Genomic DNA, 22,602 nt, shown 5'->3' on the forward strand with positions numbered 1-22,602 from the left:
AAAACTAAAATATGGAAGTTTTTATGGGACCACACAACACACTGATGAGGCTCTTTGCAATTAAAAAAAAACACACACACACAAAAAAAGAAAAGTACCTTTTGTGGGGGGGAAAACTGAAATGAAATTCAATTTAGTAAACAAAAATAAATATTTTTAACTGGGTTGCTGATGTATCATTTCTCTATTGAGGTTAAACTTCCTTTTGCATACACACACATGCAGCAGGGACTCAAGGAAAAGCTGAGAGCTTTGCTTCACCCTTTAAGATGATTCTAGCAGGAAGTGTCTTCCTAGAGGCCTTACTGGCAGTATGGAGCGGGAGGTTCTGGGTGATCGCCTTCCCTTTCCCTCCGAGCCCAGAGCTTGCTCTAAGAATGCATCACATAGCAAACAGGAAGCTCATCATGGGGCCACCGTGGCACACGTGTGCAGATGTCCAACACATGATGAATGTCCCACACCTGCTCCCATCCCCTTCCGATGTATTCCTGTGTTTCCGGAAAGCACAGGAAAGGGACCAGAGGATGAAGGTCAAAGGTCTTCTAAAAATAAACCTTCATGAATGAGGATGTATTAAAGTCTTATAAACCCTATTTAGAAATCTATCCTCAGATCTGCTTGACATCTCCTGAAATAACTTTTGCAAGGGAAGTTGTCTTTCGGTTTAATCGTACAAAGAAAGATACAACCTAAGTATTTAATAAAGGTTAAAGGTAAAAAATACAGGAAAATAAATTCCTAAGTCTAATTACATACAGTAACAACTGAGAGCTCATCAGTTATATTACAGAGAAATAGATAAAGATGGGAGACACTCTTTTATTAACCCATATTAGTAGACTTCATATCTAGGAAGTCATCAAAAGAAGCTTCTAGAATATCATTCTTCATCTGAGATCCATGCTGACTTCTCTTTAACTTCTAGGTAGGGAACAAAAATTTTGTTTGAAGCCCAGTGTAATGGTTGTCTTACTTATTAGCATCCTATGATCATGAAACAACATGACCAAAGCAACCTGAGGAGGAAAGGGTTATCTTTCATCTTACATTTTAGGTAACAGTCCTTCACTGAGCAAAGTCAGGACAGGAACCAAAGCAGAAACTATAGAGGAATGCTTCCTATTGGCTTGCTCTCCATGGTTTGCTCAGCCTGCTTTTTCATACATTATAGGACCATCAGCCCAGAGGTGGTACCACACAGAGGACCTTGGTTCTCCCTCATCAATCATCAATCAAGAAAAATCACCACAGACTTGCCTACAGGCCAATATTGGGGGGAGAAGGGACATTCTCTCAATGGAGGTTCCCTCTTTCCAAATGACTCTAACATATGTCAAGCTGACATACTAGCCAGCATAGTAGGCCACTCTAGAATCCCAGTGTTCGGGAGGCAGAGACAAGAAGATAGCAAGCTGAGCTACCTAACAAGTTTAAGGGCAGTCTGGTCTGAATCTCTTCTGTTCTTTAAGCTTCCACAGTTTCCTCAAGAAAGAATAGATGACTATCTAGCAGAAACTAAGTATCAAGCGAGGTAGAAAGAACTTCGAATTTAAACTTGACCTTATCTCTGTAAGGAAGTTGTGCCCAAGTGTCAGTTATTCCAGAGATGACCAAGCTGAGATCTGAATCTGTGATCTCTAATTTGAGTGTCTGGTTTTCGTTTCTTTGTAGACTGTGTGTGTCTGTGGAAAACAAAGAAAACCACTGAGGCCAGAACCTAGCAAGCCCTGAGGAATGGGCTCCATCCCAGTTCCATTCTGGTTGTAAATTAGAGATTGATAGTTTGAACAGTCACCCAAATGTTCTGGTAAAGAGAAATGCATTACCTTCAGAAGGAATTGTTTCTGGTTATTGTGTTGCTTGAGAAATATTTTGTAGTCTTTTAACAGAAGATACCAAATAGCCACATCTCAACAATACAGTCTCTGCACCAAATTCCTAAATAATAGTCCACAGACGCAGAAAGCAGGCTCTGGAGCACGGAATAATCAAAAGCAGCTTCATGTTTTCTGGATAAAACAAAGCGTCGTTTATATCGAGGCATTTTTAAAAGGTACCACTGAAAGCCAGGGTGCAGCCTGGAATGGCTTAAAATACCACGTTTAACAATCACACCAATAGCTTTTAGACTTTAGAGAGGATAACAGCTTCCTTTTGCTTCGAATTCAAAGTGATGAAACAAATGCAAAACAAAAAATAATTCAGTACACACACAGGCTTAGAAACTATCCTCTGCCTTAATTAACACCATTACAAGTGTATTTAGCTAACCACCTGGGTTTTACTGATGGAAAAGGTGAAGGCCAAAGCTTCTTAATAAATTGCTCCAAAGTCAGCCCACTTCCTTAACACACACACACACACACACACACACACACACACACACACACTACTACTACAAGTCAAAGTTCACTTTTCTTTGCTCTTCTGTCTCAACTTGGATGTACTTCACACAAGTTCTGATAATCAGGAAAGCTAGGTATGGCGTGACTCTATGCATTCAAGATTGACAAACTCCCTAGAGAAGGGATACAGGCAGGGAGAGTGCCCAGTCCCCTCCTGTGGAAGGCAAGAGATCTTGTCTAATACTTCCACAAGGAGGCCAAAATCTATGTTAAACAAAAAACAAAAAAAACCACATTACCCACTGTGACTGTTAATTATATTAAATATCAGATAAAAGTATGTTTCATTTCTTGACTGCAAAAACAAAAACTGATCTGAGCCATCTGCTTGCTATGAAGTACTGGCTATTATGATGAGCTACACTAAGTATCTGCACTTATCAGTTTGGAGGGGCAAGAGACCTTCCCAATGATTCTAACTTAAGAATCCTCAATCATGTGCATGCTGGTGGGAGGCAAAACCCACCCTGCCCCATAGACACTAAAAAACTCACATACACTCTTCCAGCTCTGATGCGGCTAAAACCCAAGTGTGTGAGCCAGGCTTGGCCAGTTTACAACTCTCCCTGCCTAATCCTAAACATCTTCTCTTCCAGATGAATTTTTATATCTATTTTATACTGCGTTATAAAGAAGAAACATTGGATGTTTACAGAAGTCAAAGTGTTCTATATAATACTACTATAGACTTCTGATGTGTAGACATCAGCGAATGAGCCCTGATGTAAACTGTCTTTGCATTACTGTGATTGTCAGTGTGACACCGAGTTTGTCAACTGAAGCACTTTGGTATGGTTGTTGATAATAGAAGAAACCATGCATGTATAAGGGAAGCTGTTGTACCTTCCAGTCAATTTTGCTACAACCTAAAAGTACCCCTTTTCAAGAACTTTAAAAAAAAAAATCCTCAAAACCAAAAAATTGTGGTTAGTACAGGTTCAGATTAGTGATTGAAATATATTTCTAGCCCCAGGGTTTGCTCCCCAGGACTTCAAGAATCAATAGCAAAGGGGGGATTTCACCGGGGATTAGATAACTATACAGATAATTTTAGGAGAACTAGTTTGTTTAAGATAATAAATATGTATGTGTATACCCACTCAGCAATATGGTATTTCTTTTTATTCAGTCAAGTCTTGAATCCTTCAGTAAAGCTTTATCATTTATTTTGATACAAAGCTTGCACATATTATTAAATATTTTTGCTGTTACAACATGGAACATTATTCCTTTTCCTACAGAAAAGAGGCTGACTCGCCCTGATGCTTCAATGTGCACTCTACACTCTTGTTAGGTTCAGATCTAGCAACAGATACACCTGACTATAAAATATAGGAGTTAGCTCATTTTCATAAGTTTAACAAGAGTCTCATGAAAATCACATGGTAAGATAGGGCAAATGGAATCAAGAAACACGGTGTAGCAAGCAGGTGGCAAACCTCTCTGAAGAGCTTTGAGATAAAGATGGCACCTCATGTGCTTGTTTTAAATCAAGACTCTAGCATGTGAACAACCAACCAAAAGGGTGTCTTAGCCTAACACACCCTTCTACTGTGGCTAAATACTGACTTTTAAAGTTCCATTTCTATGCTGTATGTGTGAGTATGTGCACACGTGCTGGAGAATGAGAGAGCACACACATGTGCATGCCCACGGGGATCCACACATATGGAGATGAGAGGACAACCTTCAGAAGTTAATTCTCTCTTTCCAGAATGTGCGTCCTAGGGATCAAATGCAAGTCACCCATCAGGCTTGGTAGCAAGTACTTCGCCAGCTGAGCCATCTTGCCAGCCCTTAATTTATTTTTGCTCCCACAGACCTAGTTCAAGGTCAAGAGATAGACAGATGTGGCTCACGTTTACAGAAAGAACCAGAACATGGACAATGAGAGCATGTACCCGCCCACCCCCCCAAAAAAAACTTCAAAGTTTTGGAAATTTCATTTCCAAATATGTCTCTCTACATTCCAGAAACTCACATTTTACCCATCTATGAGCATAGATAAAAATTTGTAATCGTGGCTGGAGAGATGGCTTGGCAGTTAAGAGCACTGACTGTTCTTCCAGAGTTCCTGAGTTCAATTCCCAGCAACCACACGGTGGCTCACAACCATCTGTAATGGGATCTAATGTCGTCTTCTAGTGTGTTTAAAGACACCAATGTACTCACATTAAATAAATAAATAAATAAATAAATAAATAAATAAATAAATAAATAAATATCTTTTAAAAATGTGTAATCATTTTTCAAAAGAATTTTACTAATGTCAGAGTTCCCCTAAAAGGGGTTCAATCTCACAGACCAGGACATACATATAACTTGCGTTTCACCCTTGCTAATTTTTTTTTTCCCAGTTTGAGGTAGATACACATCCTACATTCTTTTAGGGACAGAAGTCAGAAGCAAAGCTCTTCGATACTTCTGGGACAGGGCTGGGGAGATAGCTCAGAGGCAGGGTTCTCACTAGTTGCTGATAGCCCTAGGTTGAATCCTTGGTTGTGGGTGTGAGGAAGAGCCACTACTATTTAGACAGATGTGGTGGCACATCTGTAATGCCAGCAACTGGGAAGCGGAGGCCAGGCTGGGCTACATGGAGAAACCTTGCCTCAGAAACGACCCCGACAATGAAACAAACAAATTTAAAAAACACTCTCCTTTTCAAATCTCTGAAAACCATTTAGTTTCTTTTGAGTTCTCCTAACTCTAACTCAGTCACTCTGTTTCCAAATTCTCAAACTATGCTCAGCATCAAATCAAAAGAAAACAAATCTATTAGAGAAAATTCTACAAAGGATGTGAAAAGTTCAACTCAGTTTTTTAAACAACTATTCCCTAAATGTGATGACTGTGTGTTCAAGTACACAAGAATCTCCTTCTGTCCTTAGAATAAAGATGGCCTTTAACTGGGAACAGTATGGCAAACACTCTCCATACTAACTGTCTCCCAGTCTCTCAAGTGTCTTGGACCCAGTAGCTTTAACTTACAGAGAGGCTCAGCTAGGACTCACTTAGAGGATGAAAGTTGGCACAGAACTCAGCATAGAAGTTGTCAGGTTCCAAGTATTTACCCAATTCTTTTCACGTAACTTCATCTGGATGTAAAATTCCAACTGCTTTCTTCTCAACACAAGACAACCAGGTTGTAGTTAAAAGAAAAGGGCCCAGACCATACAGATGCTTTATACAAAATGTTCCCATTACATTTTCAAGTTGGTTTGCTCTAGTGAAATCCCAGGAGCGTTGAGCCTATTATAAAGACAGAGCTTAGACAAAGCAGTAGTTACTCTTAAAAGGCCAAAGGGAGAACTAAACCCCAAGTTCGATGTTTTGAAACTGGAAACCTTTCAAAGGCCAAGTGTGCTCACTGCCTGGCCTGCCTGGAAGGCACAGGTGCTAGGCATCATTTAAACTGCTATTTCCCAGGATCCTGGCATCATGTAAGAGGAGGGTCTTTGCTGAGAGAGTTTGTTACTCTATAGGGAATTTGGCTTGAAGACCCTGGTCCTGGGAGGAGGGGGGGGGTACCTGTTTGCTTAGCTGCTCCACCCCATCAGATAGCTTAGTTCATGCTAAAAATTACAAAGGCTTCGAAGGCAACAAAAAAGTCTCTTAGAATTAGTATCAGATGAGCCAAAACTTTGAAAAAAAATTTAACTGCTTTCAAAAAAAAAATAATGAGAAAGATATTTTGGCCCTGACCCAGCAGAGGATGAATGCGCCCCTGGAAAGAAATTATGTGAACTAAAATCTCACCATAGTAACAATTCTAATTAATTATTCAAGGCTAGGGGTTGGTTCTCTAAGGTTATGAGCTAACTATGCCGCCTTCTGTTTATATCATTAGTATCTGCTTTCTTCTATTCTTTCTATCTGTTTACCCAGGCATTAAGGAGAAGGGTAAAATGGAATCCTAACAGCAACCTTGTTCTAAAGGCTTCACTTTTGAGGTGAGCTTGCCACTTTGCAGGCTTGGTTTAAGGAATAATTAGTAATAAGTAGAAATCATATCTAGGTCCCACATAACCCTAATATTCAGAGGTCTTCTGAGCCCCTTATAAATGCATGGAAACAAATTAACAACATATAAGGCCTTTTGGATTACAAATAAAACCAAATTGGTGACACTTCAGTACCATGTGTACTCATTTATAGTTTACCAGAAATGAAAGCTGAAAGATTTCTTGACATTGAGTAATTTTAAAAGGAGCCATTTGCCAACAAGAGAAGATTTAACCTGAGTTTAAAGAGTGGTTTACAGGGTAACCCTAAAGGTAACACTTTAACTGTGGATACAAGTACACGCGGCATAGACTCTCTGAGGAAACTGGAATGGAAGACTGACTGAGGAGGAGCAACCTCAGAGGAGGTGATCCCATGGAATGCAGTGTTACTAGGGTCATGATGGCCAAATATGCACCAGAACACTGCAGGCAGCAGAGGAACCAAAGCCAAATTAAGTGGCTTTCCTCACACTGAGTGAGCAGTCTGGTATGAAGTGGGTCTACACCTGTTAGGAATAAAATTTGATACTCAAAAACACAAGAACCCGTCAGGCAACAGTTGGTCAAGCAGAAAACTCAACTCCATGTGGGACAAAGGAAAGGGCTTTCTAGAAATCAAATTCCTAAACACTGCTATCCTTCAATGTCCTTAACTTTACTTCCAGATCAGAAAGACTTATTAAAATTAAGAACTGTTCGACTTTGGTGCAAAATTCAAACTTAATTTCCAACACTGTTTCTCATTTTTAAAAATGAATAATTTTTTTAAAAAATTAAAGGGGAAGGGGTTGGCTGGAGAGATGCTTCAGAGGTTAAGAATACCAGTTGTTCCAGGTTCAATTCCCAGCACTCACATGGTGGCTCACAACTGTCTGTAACTCCAGTTCCAGAATACCCGATACCCTCATGCAGACAAACAATGCAGGCAAAACAGCACTGAACATGAAATAAAAGTAAATATTACAAAACTTAAAAAACACAAGACACACACAATCACTCAGAAATATAGATTCTTCACAGCCTCCAGGACGCTGTTTGTGCTGAGCCTCTCGGCATCAACCCAGCCTGAGGTGGTGGGCTCTCACGCCCATAACTGCCCACTGTGATAGCTCAGTGCACATACCTGCTTCCTTCTTGCTTCCCTTTCCTCCCTCTCGGCTCTTCTTCAGCACAGCCTTCAACATTTTCAACACTCCTTTGTCTCTAGAGAGAAAAGGAAAGGAGTAAAATGTAGGAAAAATTGGGAATGTCATTTCCATGTTGATGGCATGTGTGATCCAGGCTCAGAAAAGATCCCTTAGGATAACCTAAGTCCCTGAGACGTATGTTACTTCCCTATGAATAAACATGTGGTGGGAAACAGTAGTAGAGATGCAAAGAATGCTTGATAGCACTCAGTGACGACATCAGAGGTTCACTGTCATGTTATAAAAGTTATAACAGCCACATGCAGTGCATTCCCGGCATTCCACATTTAATTAGGGTTACGAGGCTAAACCTGGGACCAGCACTAGTAGTAAGATACTTGGCATGGTGATATAATTTTGCCAGCCCTAATTCACAAAAAAAAAAAAAAACAAAAAAAAAAAAACATGAAATCGCAGAGATGGATAAGAAAGCTGCTACATGGTTAGCAGAAATGTTTTACAGGTGCCACTAATTATAAACCACGAAAACCATTTTGGAAGGTTACTGGTTTGGAACATACCTCACAAGCATTTGCAAACTAAATACAGATGGAGCACATTTTAACCCCGATGCCAGGTGGCCCAATTAAACAGTGCATACTCCCGTGCATTTTTACTATATATAGGTATGACTTTGGGAAGAAGATGAGGGGAATGGACTGTGGATTGCTGCTAAGTCCTTTAAAAAAAAAAAAAAAGAACCAACTGCATTTCGCATGGGGGTGGTACGGAGTTTGTTAAAACAACACAAAGGCCCAGGATTAAGATGAAACTGGAAACCATCTCTACAACAAGACACAATGGGACTATTGTTTCCTCATGACGCTGATGCACCACGGAGAAGTCAGAAAGCATGCAAGCAGTTCCAAAACCAACAAGGATGGAGGGAGAGAGGGGCAAGGGGAGGCGGTGGGAGAAACTTCTACCAGGAGAGGAATCCCACACCTGCCTCTCTAACTTGGAAGCTTCAAGTGGCCTCAGTGTGACAAGCCACATCTCAATGCTCAGAGTGAAGCAGCTTTGAGGGGCCCTTAGAGAAGGATAAGGAGTCTCAGAGTGCCACCATTCACAGAGCAACAACTGTAAGCAAACAGAGTGACCTTACTTATCATGTGGTCCAAGCCAGTATTTATTTTTCCAAGCCTTTGTTTTTACCAACGAAGAAACAGAGACCCTGGGTGACTTGACTCCACCCCCCGGGGTCACTCAGCTAATTAACAGCAGGGCCTGAATCCCAATGTGCAGGATTCCAGCTGCTCTGCCTCCCTTAGCTGGCTTGGCATCCTCCTCAGCAGGCTGACAGAGAGCCTCTCCTCTCAGATCTATGAATGCTTTGGGCAAACAAACAAAACTGAAAGATATTAGGAGGATAATATCTAGAAAGACATAGTGGGTATTAGAGTTAAATCTTTTTTACAAACAAGTCTTTACACACAAAAGGAGTGTGGCTTAGGCCCAATCCTGCCTTTGAAATGCTTCTCGAATCTGCATACAGTCTTTCCAGATCGGGGCCCCCGTGGAACCACAAGTTTCTCCTGACATCCATGCTTTAAAAAAAAAAAAAAAAATGTAAAGTGATGTAGTATTTTTTAAAAGGCCACGAAGGCCAGACATGGTGCCTCACACATGTAATCATAGTAGTCAGGAAGCTGAGGCAGGAGGATCACCAGTTTCAGGTCAGCTAGGATTACCCAGAAAGACTTTTTCTAAGGACTGTTTGTTTGTTTGAATTTAAAGAAGAGGAAAGCAAAAATAAAACAAATAGATGCCTAATAGGAACACAAATCTTCTTCTTCAAATCAAATGTGGAGAGTCATTATTCATTGAAGACTACACACTTTAAAAAAGAAAACGTGCGTGGTGGCTCACACCTTTGTCCAGCACACAGGTGTAATGCCCAAAATTAACCTGTAAACCCAATTTGCCCAGGAACTAGGTTAACTTCCAGGAATGCTGGGAATTGTAGTTCTTGGGAAATAAAGCCTCATGGGGAAACAGGATGGCCTACAGATTTGCCCTCAGAAACCCCTACAGTGCGTGGCTTAAGGCCATTCTCAGGTAGGAAATTCCCAGGAATGGGCCTGACCAAAGTCCATCTCTTGGTCAGTATTTAAAACTTAATGAATGCTTGATTCAAGTTTGGCCCAAATTGTAGAGTTAGTTTTTCTGGCAAGAAGAAGGATTAACAGAGGAGGCACAGGGACCCCGGATCTGTGGCTTACAGAGTGAATTCCAGGACGGGTAGGGCTACACAGAAAACCGCATATTGGAAAAAAAAAAACCACAGACAGACAGACAGACACACACACACACACACAAACGCCAGCCATAGGCCCCACATATGCTGTGGTGGCTCTCGGAGAGGCTTGTGCTTGACGCCCTGGCCATCTCAGGCTTCACTGAGTCCACAAAGCTGCCCCTACTAAACCACCAGGTCGTTCTTAATTTGCAGCAGGACTACCATGCTACAGGGCAAGGTCTAGGTGACACTGATTTTTGGCTCCTCACCCCAGACATCCAGCTGGCCTGTGTTGGGAGCTCAGCTGCTCCTGAGGATACTCACATCTTCTGTGTTAGGTAATAGGCTATCAAATATCTACAGTAGGTTTTTCTCCTTGGTTTGCACTCTCTCATGAACAGCTGACTTGGGGGAAAGTTCCAACAATGATAAAAGCTGTTCAGACAATGGCTCGGAGAAATAGATGATATGGGAGAACAAAATTAGTATCCTGCCACTACACACACACACACACACACACACACGAGAAAGACTTCTCAGCAAGTTAAATTCTGAAATCAACAAAAATTCAACTGAATCATGCAAAATCATTTGTGGTCTACAATCCATGAGGCATGGCCAAAAAGGTGGGTGGGAGGGAGAGACCATAACAAACCAGGCTAACACCGCATCCCTTAGATGGTCATAACAAACCAGGCTAACACCGCATCCCTTAGACGGTCAGCTGGCATACCTGACTGCACCTGGGTCTGTATATACACACCTACATACAGCTCTGACAACATACACCATTGCCTCAAGAGCCGAGTATTATTAAATGGCAACATGACAGAATCCCCACCTTCTTGTCATTCCACTCTCATCAGGAAGCACCTCCTAACTTGGCTCTTTTCTTTGCCCACCATCAGTGACACCGATCACACAATGGTCTGACATGCTGGCAGACATGATTCTGGGCGTAAATTCGTAAGTGGGTGTTCTGGATTTAAACAAAAGCTCACGTGTGCTTTGTTTTAATGGATGCTACTTTCCCAAGTCCCATCCATTTTACACAACAGTGCGTTTCTTGACTCCAGGGAGAAGACCAAGAAATTCTTTGATGGCAAAGGCATCAGGAGGCAGGAGCTCTGAGAAGTCACCCTCTGTTCATCATGCAGTTCCTTCCCAGTGGGCATCCACCGACACTTCCCTCAGACACTGTGAACACTGACTTGTCATGAACAAGAACCAAACACAGATGACAAAGAACACCCACCTCCAGATACAGAAATTCAGACCCAACTGAAGAAAGACTAGCACGCTGAAAAGAATCTGCCAGAAACTCTCAGGTTACTCTGGCACAGCCATGCACGCTGCAAGAAGGGATTAGGAACAAGTATTCTAAGGTAAAGCACAAGCCACGTCCACTGTAACTGCAAATATCATCCCAGACACCAAAGGAATGGGAGCAGCTGGCCAAATAGCAGCCCAAATTTTCTGTAAAACTGGCTCCCATGGCAGAACATGGAACAAATTTATGGTTAAACTCCTTTAATATCAGCACTTGGGAGGCAAAGACAGGTGGATCCAAAAGCCCTGAGTCTGAGGCTAGCTTGGTCTAGAGAGTGAGTTCCAGGATAGGCAGGGCTACACAGAGAAACCCTACTTGGAGAGGGGAAGGGCTCTTTTTGAACTGCACACCTGTAATCTCCAGACTGGCAAAGCTGAGGCAGAAGAATCACCATGAGTCTGGGACCCTCCTAGGCTAAAGAGAGAGATCTTGTCTCAAATGAAGGGGAGATGGTGACATATTTCAAAGCTGTGCTTAGCAGATGACAACTATAAGGTTATCCAGCTGGAAGCCTGAACCAAGAGAGTGGTTTGAGAGTTTAAGACCCACCTAGACTGCATAGTGAGACCCTGAGGGCAGAGACAGAGATTTCAGAGTACAGAAATCATCGCTACAACTTTAAGTTAGAGACTTTTGATCTGGGACGTAGCACATTGGTAGACTATTGGCCCAATATGGTAAAGGTTCTGGATTCCATCCCGAGGACCAGTTAAATATTTGCCTTTGTAAGAGTTGCCTTGGTCATGATGTCTCCTCACAGCAATAAAACCCTAACTAGGATGCTATATTATGAAGGGAGTCAGAGAAAAAAATCTCTCTGGAAGGTCATGGCCAAGCTAGTCTGTTGTCTGTAGTAATAAACAGAAGATCGATCTCAAACGAAGCAGAAAGTGACAACTGACAGTATAGATACACAGTCACACATATACATGCACATCGTGTATGCTTACAAGCATGTGCACACATAACAAGAAACAAACAAAATGCACCAAAACCCTCTCCAAGTTAAACTCATCATCAAAGGGCTCCCACTTGGTATTTCTCTGTTAGCACATCAAGTCTTTGGGAACAGACACAACACCCTTGTGTCGTACCACAGAAATTTTGCACTGCATGGTACACTACCACCTGATATAGAACATCCTAGGAGATCAAAGAGAAATTTTCAAAAGAAGATAAAATCTATCACAGTTGTCAATCACTACAAGTCATGGACTAGCTATAAAGGGGTTGCTTCTGCAGTGGCATGTATGCTGTTTATGCAGCACTGAAACAACTTCCTAGCAGAGGGCAGGGACTAGGTTTATTCTTTAACAGATACAATCAGAAGCCAGAACACAGGCTCTGTACTCACTCTGCTCTCAATATTTGTTGACAGATTTAACCAGACTCACATGAGCTATTTCCTCCCAAATCAAGCAATTAACCAGCCATTTATGGCAGTTTAAAATGGACAGACATTCCAATATACTCTCACTTGCAAGGAATGCATCAAAACTCACAGAAATCCTTCCTGGATGGCATCAGGCGATGAGACACTTGCAAAGAGCATGGTGCATTTCCTAATATCCCTCACATCCACACCTGAATTAACCAGAGAATATCAGGCCAGTTATCCCCAACATCTGAACTCTCATGCTGTACACATTACGATTTAAGAAGCATCTCCTCCCCACCCCACTGATCCACTCAAACAAAACTCTCTGACGATGCTTCCTTTCTTTGGTCAAAATAAAGTGCAGCTGAAGAGATAGCTCAGTGGGTGAGGGCACTTGTTGCTCTTGCAGAAGACCTAGAATTGGCTAGCTGTAACTCCAGTTCTAGAGGATCTAACACCCTCTTCTGGACTTGTGAACAACAGGTATGCAAGTGGTGCACATACATACAAGCAGATAAAACATTCATTCATATAACAGGTTAAAAAAATGTAAAACAATAAATATAAAAATAAATGAAACAAGATTAATACTATTTACAAATGAAATACAGCAATTCGTGGTGTGTGTGAGTATTAAGAGCTATTTTACTTCTGAGAAGGGAGAAATCAGAAACATCCTTCATGTTAGTAACTCAATTTTTAAAAACCCATTCAGTTCTGACATGTGTTGGGGAGGCCTTATGGGCTTATCTATGTATTAGCCACATTCAGTGTTTATCAAAGGAAAGGAGAGGTAGCAGTAGGCTAGCAGCCACCTGCAAGATATTAAACACAGAATGACTCAAACAGGAGACAACAAAGCAGAGGAGAGACCACAGGAAGAGGTCTGCTAGTGGCAGAATTCACAAGAAACCTGTCATAAGAAGTGTCCAGAAAGCAAGAACACATCTACATCAATTGAGAAGTACCAGGAGGTTGGAGAAACTCAACTCTTGATGAATGAATACTTAAAATTCCAGAGTTGCCGCTTCCACCCAAACAGAGGAACCAACAATCCTTACAATGCAGCTATGAACAAGTAAGAGAATTTCTCTGGGATTCAGAGACTTCACACAAAGAGCATCAAGGCAACCAGAAAGGATCTGGGACAAGAAAAAAAATGGCTTTGGTTTTTTCCCTCAACATGCACAGCTGGAAAATATGGAAGTAGGCTGTATCCCCTATAACACAAAGGCCTTCACTTTTATTCTACAACTGAATCTCCAACTTTATTATTACTTACTTGACTATAAATTAATTTCACCTTTTAAAAAAAATATTTAAAATGTATGACATTAAAAGCTAAGCAAATGTATACTCATCATGTAAATTTTTTTAAGTTTCAAGCCATAAATTTAAACTCAAATGTTGAAAAAACCAGGGATGGAGAGATGGTTCAGTGGCTAAGAGCACTTGATACATAAGTATGAGGACCTGAGATCAAATGTCCCATCCCTACATAAAGAAGCTGGTGTGATCCTATACTTCTCTAACCACAGCCCAGAGGCAGAAACAGAAGGATCACTGGAACTTGCTGGCTGTCAGCCGAGCTCCAGGTTCAGTGAGAGACCTGTTCTCAAAGGAATAGGACAGAAAGCCATAGATCAGGACACCCAAGATTCTTCTAGCATCAACCTGTGTGCTTGCACCTGCACGCACGCGTGTGCGCACGTGCGTGCACGCACACACACACACACACTCCCTATTACAGTGAAACCACCTGCAACCTTATTACAATATCTAATCCTCCTCAGTATTAGAATTTCAAGTTGCTGGAAAATGACTATGTCCTCTTTGTTTACAGAGAGTTTGCATCTCATCCTGATGATTTCTTGGCCAAAGGAAGCTGCACTTTTGGAGGTAAAGGTGAACATTCCACTTCCTTTGGTGTACAGTAGCTTTTTCCCACTAAGTGAGAAGGAATCTGTTCAGTCCAACGTTTAACAATGCCTTCTCCAACAATGGCTGCTCATCCCATTTCTACTGATACATTTCTGTTGATAAAAAAGAAAGATACTCAACTCTAACAAATTCCCCACAGCAGTCAAGGTTCTTTTGTATGAGGCAAATGTTTTCAAGCAAACAACTAAGGCTGTTAGAGAACAGACTATACAATGATTGGCAAGTCTCTCCCCGGTTTTGACTCATTATTTAAAAATTCTTCTGGGACCAGGTACTAATTCCCAAAATTTATGGTCAGAGTTCTCAGGTTCATACATAAGAAGCAGATCTGTTTTCCATCAGCCCTTAAAAGCACTGGCTGCAAGATGACTTTGTTTTGGTATTTCAAATATGCACACAAAACAGATCAGGGCAATGACAGAAAAGCCAAAGTCTGAAATCAATGCATTCTTCCTCAAACCAGGACAAGTTCAGCTCTAGAAATAACCAAGGACTGCATTCCTGTGAGGTCAGTGCAAAGGTAGAGCTCCTGTCCTGCAGAAAAGCCTGCTTGCTACCAAGATGTTCCCTCTAAACAAACCTCGCCTTCTCCAGGCAGCAGGATGCTCCTACCTAGAACAGCGGCCTTATCGGCCTTATCGCTTTTCCTGCCAGAGATACCAAGGTCTGTTAGAGAAAGCAAGCCAATGCAAACCCCATCCTAGAATCTCCTTCTCGTAGATACTTTATTTTATTCGCAGGCCTGCCCTTGCCCTGCAGGCTAACACAGCCTGCATTATCAGACCCTTCTCCCAACCAAGCAGCACACATTTTCTCATTTCAGCATTGACAAACTCTTCTGAAGGAGCATGATGTAACTCTTTGTTTAAAAAAAGGGGGGAGGGCGGTGCTAGAGAGATGACTCAGCAGTTAAAAGCACTGACTGCTCTTCCAGAGGTCCTCAGTTCAATTCCCAGCAACCACATGCTGGCTCACAACCATCTGTAATGGGATCTGATGCCCTCTTCTGGTGTGTCTGAAGACTGTTACAGTGTACTCATATAAATAGAATAATTAATAAATAAATAAATCCTTTTTTTTTAAGGTATTATTTGTGGGGCTGGAAAGATAGCTCAGTTGTTAAGAGCACTTGATACTCTTGCAGACGACCTGGATTTGGTCCCTAGCACAGACATCAGGCATTTCACAACTGCCTGTAACTCTAGGTCCAGGGAACCCAACACCCTTTTTTGGTTTCAGTAGGTAGCCACATGCTCATACACATATGGACATAAATAATAAAATAAAAAATTTAAAGACTATCATTTTTGTAAAGCTAGTGAATTGAATATGCTCATTTAAAATGCACAACCCTGAGCAATGGGGGAACTGGCCCTGGGTCTCTGAGGTCATCAAGTTGCAGAAATGGGATTACAATCAGATTTCCCCAACAGGAGAGGGAACACCTGATGTTGGGGGCTCAGATATCCTAGGTTGGGCATGATGAGTCCTCTGAAGTAAACAGTAATGACGGGCCTCCCAGGAAGGATTTGACCTTTGTCCCTCCTCCCTCCCGCTCTCCAGTCTTCCCCAAAGTCAGCCACTGAGGCCAGCATCCTTTCCCAAGGGGGACAACAGAAACTAGAGACCCTCCTCCCTAAAGCAAGCCAAAAAGTCTAACATCCCATATCTGCATCTTCCTATGAAGGACCTGGCCATAAAGTCACTCTATGGCCTCCTATGGCCTACTTTGTCTCAATGTCTGTTAAATATATTTTCCAGGGGGCCTCTACTATCTGGAGCTGGGAGAGAGGAATTCTACACAGAGAACCCAAGAAGGAAGTGAACATAAAGGCCTCCTGGGTGCTTCTCCTGGGTGCTCCTCCACGGTCTGTTTCCAGCAGATCAGTCCCTACTGTCCGTTACATAGCTCTGCAGTTCATCGTCAGACTTAAGCATAAAAATGGACAGTTCCCACTGAATTTGGGGGATTGCAATTCTGAAGGCCCTTATGACAGAACTTTCTGTTTTTCTCTTGCACTGCATCGTGTGATGTTTTCATACCCCGAAGGGCTTCTGTAAGTTCCTATGTCCTGTTTGGTGACGGATATGTCACACGTATATATCCCTAAGTATCTGCCCTGTGCCAACAACCTTCACGGACAAAGTCAAGTACACTTCAACGGAAGAGAAGAACAGCAGTGTTGACAACCACATCGGGAAGCTTGACAAGTTTACGCTTCTTTTCCTCTATAAGGAAATAAAGTGAGAAAGGTACAAGAACAACCCTGTGGAGGAGGGGAAGACAAGCATGAGATCAGGGGACAGCTGAAGAGCTCTGTTAACCCAGCATAGGCAGAAGACCAGGCCAGGGCCACATTCCCACCTTGGAAGCTCAGCACCAGCAATATCCACAGTATAGCATAGGGCTAAGCATCAAGTGGGAACACCTCCACAGCAGCACCCGCATGCAGTCAAAGCTGCACAGCGTGGGGGCCCAGCAGGCAGGAGATCAAAAGCCCAGAAGTAGTCCTGGGCCTTGGATAGGAACCTTGGATAGCACCTCTCACAGAGCTTTGTAGATGGGGCTCAGGCCACAGAAGTCTTCTCTGGAGATCCAACTCCCAACCCACCTCAGCTCATCTCCCCATAAGTTATCTCTGAACACCACGACTGCTCTGTCCTCTCCATCAGCATCTCAACTTGGACAGAAGAGCTACAATCTCCTGAACCAGCTGCCCCGTGCTGACAGGTGGCCATCAACTCTCTGTCTAGAGCAGAAGAGGCCCAGACACAAATGAAAGAGCTATGGCCCCTTTCTCCCAGCTGAGGGGAATGTTGCTTCCTGACCCCCTGACTCACTAAGTTCAGGTCACTTTCACTGGTGGGTGCAGCAATGTTTGGGAAGAAATTATTTCTTGTCCGCATTCTCGCTGTAAACCACAGTAGTTGACAAACCATCACGGTAAAAGGGGACCATCTCGGAGAAAGGCCATGGTATGGTGATAAGCTTTTAGTATGAAAAGGGAAGAGACCTTGAAGACATTCTTCAAAAAGTGTTAAAAGGCATTCAGTCAATCAACGCCAGCTGGATGAAGGCTGGTATTAGAAATCTAAAGAAATTAAATTTTTTAAATTGCACTGCATCTGGCCTCAAAGTGAAAAGGGTCAGACAACTTCAAAGATGCTCCATGAAAGGCAGCTATTCATTACGGGAAAATCTCTTGCTTATGTAGCTGACAGAGGAATCTTTCACTTAATGCCCCAGAATAAAAGACCTCAAAAATCCCTCTTCCCCTTCATTAGAAACTGGCAATGACTACTAACGAGCTTACAACCTCCACATGCCCTAATTTTAGGAGGGTGGGGTTTTTTTTCTGGTTTGGTTTGTTTTTTCATCAATTTATTTTGTGTTCATAAGTGTTTTGCCTGCATGTGTGTGCCTAGTGCCTGTGGAGACCAGAAGAGGGTGTTGTATCTCCCAGAACTGGAGGAAGAAATGCTTGTGGGCTGCCATGTTGGTGGCTAGGGTTTGAACACGGACTGGAAGAGTGGAAGAGTGGCAGCCAGTCTTGTTAACCACTGAACCATCTCTCCAGTCCTGGGGGCTAGAGTTCTTAACTCCTTCTTAGTGCTTTTTGCTTCTTTCTTCTTTTGGATTTTTCAGTTTGAGACAGGGTCTCTCTCTCTCTATTCAATCCTGGCTATCCTAGAGTTTGCTATGTAAATCAGGACGGACTTGAACTCATTAAAGATATACACCACCACACCCAACCTGATAGTTTTTCTTTTTTTCCTGACCTCTCCCAGAGTGATTTTTTTTTTGGGGGGGGGGAGTGGGGGGGTTTCAAGACAGGGTTTCTCTGTGTAGTCCTGGCTGTCCTGGAACCCACTCTGTAGAGCAGGCTGGCCTCGAACTCAGAAATCTACCTGCCTCTGCCTCCCAAGTGCTGGGATTAAAGGCGTGTGCTACCACTGCCCGGTTCCCAGAGTGATTCTAATATGCAGCAAGCAACACTCACCACCATGTGAGTGTTCTTAGTGTGTTACATGTATAAAGTCATTTCTATTTATTCTTGGTCACCGGTGCTAAAATTCCTTCTCTGGATGTTGTGCACATCCCCTGCTTCTTCCTAAGGTCCCAACCACAGACCAAAGTACAAATCCATCCCAAGTTCACTGGGGGCGGGGGGTAACCAGTGAGAAAATTGGGCTGACCAGATGAGTATGAGAAAGTAGACGCAAGAGATAGTCTTCATCCTGCATGGATGCTGGCTTCCTCTGGGACACCCCAAGGGAACCCCTTTCTCTGAGTCTTCCCAAACCCATATATTCTGGCCCCTCTTCCAGGCCATGAAAAGAGGTCGTAAACAATTAGACAGATAATCATACAAGTGGCTGGGAGGGGTGGCTGAAAACTCAGGTGACTTTCCAATGACCCTCCTCTCCCAGTCTTTCCTAGAATCTAGGAGGAAATGTCAACAGCTGGTCCATGTGACTACGTTTTAAGTAGGCCCAGCTGTTCTCTCTCATAAGTGAGATGGCAGTTTGACTTGAAGGACAGGGCAGTCTCGTAGAACGTCCATAAACATTTGGTCATAGAAAGCAGTCTTGGGCTGGACAGATGGCTCAGTGGTTTAAGAAAACTGGCTTAAGAGGGTCCAGGTTCAATTCCCAACAACCATGACTGTCTCTAACCCCAGTCCTAGGTGATCCAACACCCTCTTCTGGCCTCCAAGGACCCATGGTACACAGGCATATATGCAGGCGAAACACCCATACACATAATTGTTTGAAAGCAGTTTTTGCCAGGCGGCGGTGGTGCACACCTTTAATCCCAACACACAGAAGGGGGGAGGCAGGTGGATCTCTGTGAGTTCAAGGCTAGCTTGGTCTAAAGAATTAGTTCCAGGGACAGCCAGGGCTACACAGAGAAACCCTGTCTCGAAAAACAAACAAAAATAATAAGAAGAAGAACATAAAAAGGCAGTTTTAAAGGGGACCACCATCACAGCCAGAGAGATCACATAGACAGATATGCTAAATCGCTATATTTCCTAACTGACCCCAACAGCTCCCAAATGGGGAATACCCGAGCTCCAGAAGATTAAAAGCCAAAGGAAGCCAAATAAGTCATGTCAAGAAATAAAGGTCAAACATACTAAGGTGTCTTGGTTCTTTTTGTTTGTTTGTTTTTAATGCCAAGAAGTTCATTGACAATTATTTAACAAATCCAGTCTCAAAGTCCAACGAGAAGGATATGTGTCAGCCACAAGGGGATTTCTAACTTTTTGGTGTCATAGGCTGTTTCAGCAATCCAGATCCTCTACTGGAACAGTGATTTTTTAAATGTTTAAGTAGAAAATACAATTGCAAAGAAAACTAATTATATTGAAACATAATTGCCAAAAGTATTTTAAAAGCAACAGGAGCACTAATATGTCCTTAACACTTACATAATTTGAGTAGAAAGCCTGATAATTCTGGCAATTTTTAAAGCAATGATGATTAAAAATAATACTCTGCACCTGGCGGCATCGTACGACGTCCGTAACTTCTGTGTGTTAAAACCTTAGAGTTTTGTTGCTGGCTTTCATGACTGAAGCAAAAATGAGGGATACAGAAATTAATGGCCACTGCTCCAGCCACTCAGATCCAGTTTATCCAATGACTCCAAAGCTTACAGATGCAAAAGACCTTTGCTAGGACTCAGGTACCTAAAATTAAACAAGCGGTAACCCAGTAATGACACAGTAATCTGCCAAGGCACACACACATGTTGGATGCTTCTCATCTTCACCTCAGATGGCATCCCCACACTAGTTTTCCAGTCGTATCAAAAGGCCCAGCAGTGGCAGGCAAATCACTGATTGGACCACACTCACCCAGCCTGAACTGCTGGAAGGAGCCCGCCATTTACATAGCAAGACAACACGCAAAGCTGGAAACACAAGTTCATATGTGCGCCAAATGTTCTTCTTCAAGTGCACTGTTGGCCTTACTGTTTTCTATGTGTTTATTTACTGTTTGGGGGTGGGGGGAGGGTCCTCTCTACAGAACTCCGGCTAGCTTGAACTCTGGATAGACCAGACTGACCTTGAATTTGCAGCAATCCACCTGCTTCTGCCTTCTGAGCACAGGGAGTGCACCCCCACACTGTGTGTCTCATTGATTCTACAATGCATTTAGTCTGGTAACCACCATCTTTCAGCTAACTACATTGGGCTTCCCAGGAAGGGTGTTACCCAAGGCTTGCCTCTCCTGCCCACCACAGGAGTATACAGTGGGGCCTCTCCTCAGCTTCACACTCTAAATCTGGAGATCCCCGCAGAATGATAACTATGGTTCAAAGTCTAAAATTCACGAACTCACACTGGGCAGCGCCGGTTTCTCATGTTCTCTGGTAACTGAGACGGCTTTTGTTCGAGAGACTTGAACTACAGCAGCAGCTGCTGCTGGAGCACCATGCTTTTCTGAGATTAATAAAATTACCTAAGTCTGGGTCCCAGTGTCAGCTGCAGCAGCGGCCAAGCTTTCCAGAAAGGATGCAAGCCTCGGACTATGCTAAAAATGCTGGGTAGTGGCTCTAAAATATCTGGGCAGCCAAATCCGATGCAACAGTAAAACCACCCCAACTGAATTTGAATCAAAGAGTAATTTCTCTGTGTGTAGAGCTAGCAAACATTATTTTTAGGAGCCCCATAAAATCTTAACCAAGCTTATGTATCTGGGGCCTAGGAGTGTAACTCGGTTGGTAAAGTGCTTGCTAGGCACACACAAAGACCCAGCACTGGACAAACAGGGTGGATGGCACAAGCCTGATCCCAGCACTAGGGACATTCGTGACAATGAATAAGAAGTTTGCAGTTATCCTTGGCTACATAGGGAGTTTGAGTCCAGCCTGGACTATATGAGACTGTATCTCTAAAACAGAAACAAACAAGTAAGAAAAGAAAAAACCTATGTAGTTCAAGTTTTAAATCTAAAGCCATGTCCCCTTCCCCAGTCCACATATATGTATGTTTTGGTTTTGGGTTGTTGTTTTTTTTTTTTCTTTCCTCGAAGCTCAGTTAAAGATTCAATTGAAGCCCTTAGTAAGTCTGCACTGAGACTATCCACTGACTCTGTCACCACGTCTCTCTGAACATGTATGAAGTGTATCTTGTACATCCCAGAAACAAGATGGGCACTGGACTGAGCACTGTGTGAAAACACACACGCACACACACACACACACATCACATCGGATGGGTATGGAGAGTGTGATATCCAGAAACCGATTTCCCAAATTAGAGTGTTCTACACCCATTTGTCTTATGAGACAAAGTTACTTCCTAAATGTCAGTGTGTGGTCCACATGCCTTCCTTTAAGGAGAGAGTCCAATTAGAGCCCAGTGGAAAACAGGGCACATGTTTCTTGAGTGGCTCTGAATTAGGGACCACCAATCTGAAGTTGTTCTACTTAAAATGAAGATGCTGCACAGATGGACTTGGTTTTCAGTCTCAACGGAACAAACATCCCTCTGGTACAGCAAAATTTGTCTGCAACCAAGCTGGGACAGAGAGTAACTTGTTAAGTAGCCAGATCCTGGTGCAGTCAAACCAAATCCTTTCTGCCTGTTCATAAACCTCATGAGCTCATATTTCTAGGTTCTGGTAATTCTTTGGAAAGCATAAAACCACACTCACCTCCTGTTTAGATTCCTAACAGACCCTGTTATAACTGTCTCTTCACAGGTACTGTAGTAAAGCCAGAGGACTTGATTCCACAGGCCCAGCTACGGTCTCAGAAACAGCCGCTGTGGAAACATCCACAGACAGCATCTTCGGCTCTCACCACAAACCAAACCGGAGCTATATAGTTCATCTCCAGACAAGCAGGGAAGTGGAGGCAGAACCTCCTCCAGGTCAAGTCTTTGCTCTATCCCCCCATCCCTTCTCACCTGGAGATAAGTCACCTCTGAGACCTCTGCCTTGCACAAGGCCTTAGAGCAAAAGATAAAAGGCATACACGCACACGAAGTCTCTAGTACTACCCATGGAGGCTGAAGATAGCATCACTGCAAGACCATAGAGCTGTTCCTATAACCAGGGTCGGTGTAAACCTACATCACATGAACTCTGCATAATAAGTAA

At 42.8% G+C, this 22,602-nt stretch overlaps 1 protein-coding gene across 1 annotated transcript in view; it reads right to left on the reverse strand.

The window, feature by feature from the left end:
- The window catches only part of Tanc1 (tetratricopeptide repeat, ankyrin repeat and coiled-coil containing 1), a 229,565-nt gene that overhangs the window by 141,312 nt on the left and 65,651 nt on the right, over positions 1 to 22,602 (reverse strand). Inside the window, exon 3 of the mRNA XM_028769164.1 lies at positions 7,536 to 7,615. Within this exon, the coding sequence (XP_028624997.1) occupies positions 7,536 to 7,596 (61 nt within the window). The 5' untranslated portion in view covers positions 7,597 to 7,615. The remainder of the gene's footprint in view (positions 1 to 7,535; positions 7,616 to 22,602) is intronic.

Source organism: Grammomys surdaster, unplaced genomic scaffold (assembly GCF_004785775.1).
Source record: "Grammomys surdaster isolate TR1022 unplaced genomic scaffold, NIH_TR_1.0 191, whole genome shotgun sequence".
Lineage (NCBI taxonomy): Eukaryota > Metazoa > Chordata > Mammalia > Rodentia > Muridae > Grammomys > Grammomys surdaster.